The 4,004-nt window shown below is 35.0% G+C and overlaps 1 protein-coding gene across 1 annotated transcript in view; it reads left to right on the top strand.

Moving 5' to 3' along the window:
- The first annotated feature begins 101 nt into the window (after positions 1-101).
- Positions 102-4,004, top strand: part of LOC110020805 — a 16,956-nt gene continuing 13,053 nt past the window's right edge. The window contains exon 1 of the mRNA XM_020719051.1: positions 102-296. Within this exon, the coding sequence (XP_020574710.1) occupies positions 229-296 (68 nt within the window). The 5' untranslated portion in view covers positions 102-228. The remainder of the gene's footprint in view (positions 297-4,004) is intronic.

The raw sequence follows: 4,004 nt of genomic DNA, 5'->3' as shown, positions 1-4,004 counted from the left end.
TACCTTTTGATATATATAGCTGGGCCCTTTGGCGGGGGAGTTGAGTGGCACACTCGTAATTTGATGCATACTGAGGGTAATTGCTTAAAACGATGCAGGCGGCTGTCCTCTCTGTGCAGACGAAGGCATTGAATCTGGCGCAGAAGTATCATTCTTGAATTTTTTCAGCAGGGATCGTGAAGAAGAGGAACATCTCTCCGTCTATCTCTTGGAACTTGGTTCTGGAGCATGGGATTCATTTCCTTCGCAGGGAGAGTTCTTTTAGCCTCCATTTTTCTTCTTTCCGCCTACCTGGAGTTAGCCCTCTCTCTCTATCTCTTTATTTGTCTATCTCTGTTAAAATTTGTACTTGAAAGTCCGAAGAAGGGAGTTAGGGTTGGGCGTCTGATATAGTTAGGTTACGCATGCCCTGTATTTGCCTGATGCGGATCAGATGATGTGTCGTCGGCTGGGTCTGTTATGAGCGCGGCAGATCGTTTCTTTTTTTGTATACTATTTTTGGTCTGGGAGAAGTGATGATGCGTACATTTTTAATGTTGACCGATATACGGGTGGAGCAGCTTTATTGGCGGGTTTCGATACCTTTCCCGATCTACCTTTCGGATTCTTTGCTTAGGGTTTAACAATGCGGAATTGCTTTTCTGGGCGAGATTGATAGCTGAAGTGTTCTTCAAATTGCTAAAATTTTAGTGGGTGTTTGAAGCGATGGTGTCACTTTCCGGCTTGATCGGTACCAGAATGACACGGTGGATTGAAATCTAGTTGGGACTACAAGAGAATCCCACTCGTCTGCATTCTTCTGAAGATTTTGTGTTTGTCTTTACTTTAGATAGATTCATGGTAGAGTTTAGTAAGCCAAGAAACTCCCAAACCTTCTAAATGTCTCCACACTTTCCATTTTGGTTATTTTGTTGTCTTTACTTAAATTAATAGTACTTTTGTTGTCTTTATTTTAGATAGATTAATGCTTAGGAGAGTATATGTTTTAAATTAGACTTATGTTAAGAGAGACAGAAGTCGGCCTTAAAAGACTTGGGCAAATTGTATAAGCAATGATCTTAATCTAGTAGCATTAAATAAAAATGACACTCAATAGGATGCAACGGAGAAAAATGATTCATTTAGCTGACCCCACTCAGTGGGATAAAGACATTTTGTTGTTGTTTTTGTAGGTAGATGTTTGCTGCATCTGCTAAATGAATGAAGTTCTGAAGTAAGTATTCTTAAATGAATTTATTAATCTTGATTTTTAACATAAAGTGGGAATATGGGCTGCCTTTACATGCCTTCTTGTTATTATTGTAAAAATCATATGTAAAGGAGGGTTCCTAGTGAAGAGAATGTGACTTTGGCATTTAATTGATGATTTTATGAACTTGGATGTGTTTAAGAATGTATATAGTTTGAGTTCATTCAGTTTTTTTACTTGTCGAGCTCAGGATGAGGTTGAACAAGAACAATGTTATAAAATCTTGTTCATGTATGCTTATTTATTTTTTGATCATGTTTCACTTATAATCAAGCTTTAATTGACCCTAGCTATGTAAGCATATGTTGGCAATTTAAATTTATAACCTTTTTAGACTATAAATGTTTTTGTAAAGTATTCAAAAAAATTATCATAATTTAGTCAATATTATTTCTGATATATTTTGAGTGATAATGTGAATGATAAATTTAGAATTAAATAGACTTAGTTATTTGATCAATATATTGTTTCATCATATTTATATCTCTATTAATAACAATAGACATCATTTTTGTTGCTTGTTGAAAATTTGTGTCGATAGTGATAGTTTAACTTCATAGTTTGAAAGATAATCTTGAATGCAAACAAATTATTTGAGAGCAAACTATATGATATTTCGGATTTTCGCACATGAAAATCCTACAAAAAAAAAAAAATCAATCATAAAGCTTTGCTTAGCTGAACATAAAGCTTTGCTTAGCTGAATCAATTCCATTATTATGAGTCAAGGATTGTGAAATTTCCTATGATTGGAGAAGCCATTAATAGACCTTTGTTATGTTGGTAGTAGGAGGATTCTTGATATGTCAAAGCTATCATCGACTGATGAGTTTCATGTGTTAATTGTTGGGGATTATCAAAATTCGGATTATAGTGGATGATATACTTGTTATTATCTAAAGTCGGACACAATGATTGAAAAAAAATCTCTTACATTGATTGTCTTATCATCGCTGATGATTATGATTGAATAAACACCTACAGACAATATACATTTTCTTAAGAAGGGAGTGGTCAGAGATGTTGGTGGGAGGTCTATGAGTACCTACTCATCCTTTGGACGTGGATTCTTGTGTTGCCACTACTCGTTATGGCAAGGAGATCTCTGCCATTTTTTCCTTTTCTTTTCTATCTATTGACTAGAGTTGGACATAATCTCGATCATTCTTTTTATGGTTGAAATGAAGGCCAACCCTCTTTGACATGCTAGTTGTCCTCTCTCAATGAGAGATCTCTTTCCCTGGAAAGGAGTAGCTTGTGGCCTATATTTAAGAGTTTTTTAAGTAGCAAGAATAATTCCTACCTTTTGATCTCGATGGTGTTCAAGTTTTTGGGGAGCATTTGGATCTCCATGGCCAATCAATTTTGTTTTCTCAAAAAATATTAGAATTGATCACCCTTGTTAGAAATGACAAAGAAGTAGTTGTTCTAGTAGTTCTTCGAGTTCTTTAGCATCATTGTCTTCAATAGTTGGGGGTTATGTGATGAGATGCACGAAACCTGTTAGCTGTCGGAGGTTGAAGAAGAGAGCATCTTCAGCATGAAGAATGACAATTTGTACTTATGGAAAAGGGTCGTCATCTGTTGTTGGATGTTGACTGAGTTGGGTTTGGATTATACCAGTATGAAATGAAAATCCTTTCAAGACCTTTGACATCTCCAACATGAATGGAAGCAACAACTTAGGAATGAACTGTGATGGAATAGAAGCACAACCCTTGTTCAATTAAGGCAATATGTTCCTTGATTAGATATGATAGTCGGACTGTCATCTTTGCAAAATGTGCTAGAAACATATCCACTTGATTCTGAGTCATAGATGACCACATTAGAAGGTTAAGCATGAAGCTACTTGAAAGGGTAGCTTGTTTTCTTGGTTTGGATTCTCCATCAGTGTAGAATCAACAAGACATGAAAAAGCTAATGTCGTCGAAGTAGTGCCAAAGGAACAATAAGAATTGACAAAGAAAGCTGTCCTCAATGCTCTTCTATTATTAATGTGTGGTGGTGGGCTACTGATGGGCGGTTCCCAAGAAGCTTAAACACCACGTCCTTCATTTTTTTCAATATTGAGAAGACTTAAAGGGACTCCTGTATGACAACTACGTGTCATTGGCATCAAATTAAATCAAAATGATGGGAGGAATTTAAGTCATGACAAGACTTATGAAATGATGTTTCTCTCCAAAGCTTCTTTAGGCAAAATTGTTTAGATTGTTCTTTTTATTTGCTTACTTTTGTTAATTGGTTGGTTGCACTTAATAAACATAGGAATTATAAACATACTTGATTTCATTTGTAATGAGAGGCCCTTTATCAGGTTGACGTATCTCTCTTTTGCTCTCTTACCCATGTTAAGTTCTAATTGAGGAATTTTGATTCGGGCAAAAGTACATTTACAACCTTAATTTTTTTTATTTCACTAGAGTAAAAAAGAATTTTGTGCGGAACTATGCTTATTGGTTTTTCCATACACACCAAATGGCACAATAGCTAGTGCTATTGCCTTTTGCCTGGCTAGGTAGTGTTATTTTCAAAAAAAAATGTTGGCGATTAAAATAGTAAATGCTATGGAAAGGTAATAATGCATAACACATGGTCTTCGTAGCATGGGCCATTTTAATTTTTATAATTTATTATTTGAAATTAATATTAGTGTGGAATTTAGGAGGAACTTTCTTAGAAGAAAAACTATCTAATTTTCTCATCAAACTAATACAAGCAAATAACAAATATATATATATATATATATATA

The sequence above is a fragment of the Phalaenopsis equestris genome, unplaced genomic scaffold (assembly GCF_001263595.1).
Source record: "Phalaenopsis equestris unplaced genomic scaffold, ASM126359v1 Scaffold000107, whole genome shotgun sequence".
Lineage (NCBI taxonomy): Eukaryota > Viridiplantae > Streptophyta > Magnoliopsida > Asparagales > Orchidaceae > Phalaenopsis > Phalaenopsis equestris.
The sequence above is the reverse complement of the archived record's forward strand: the minus strand, read 5'-3'. Positions and strand labels throughout refer to the sequence as shown.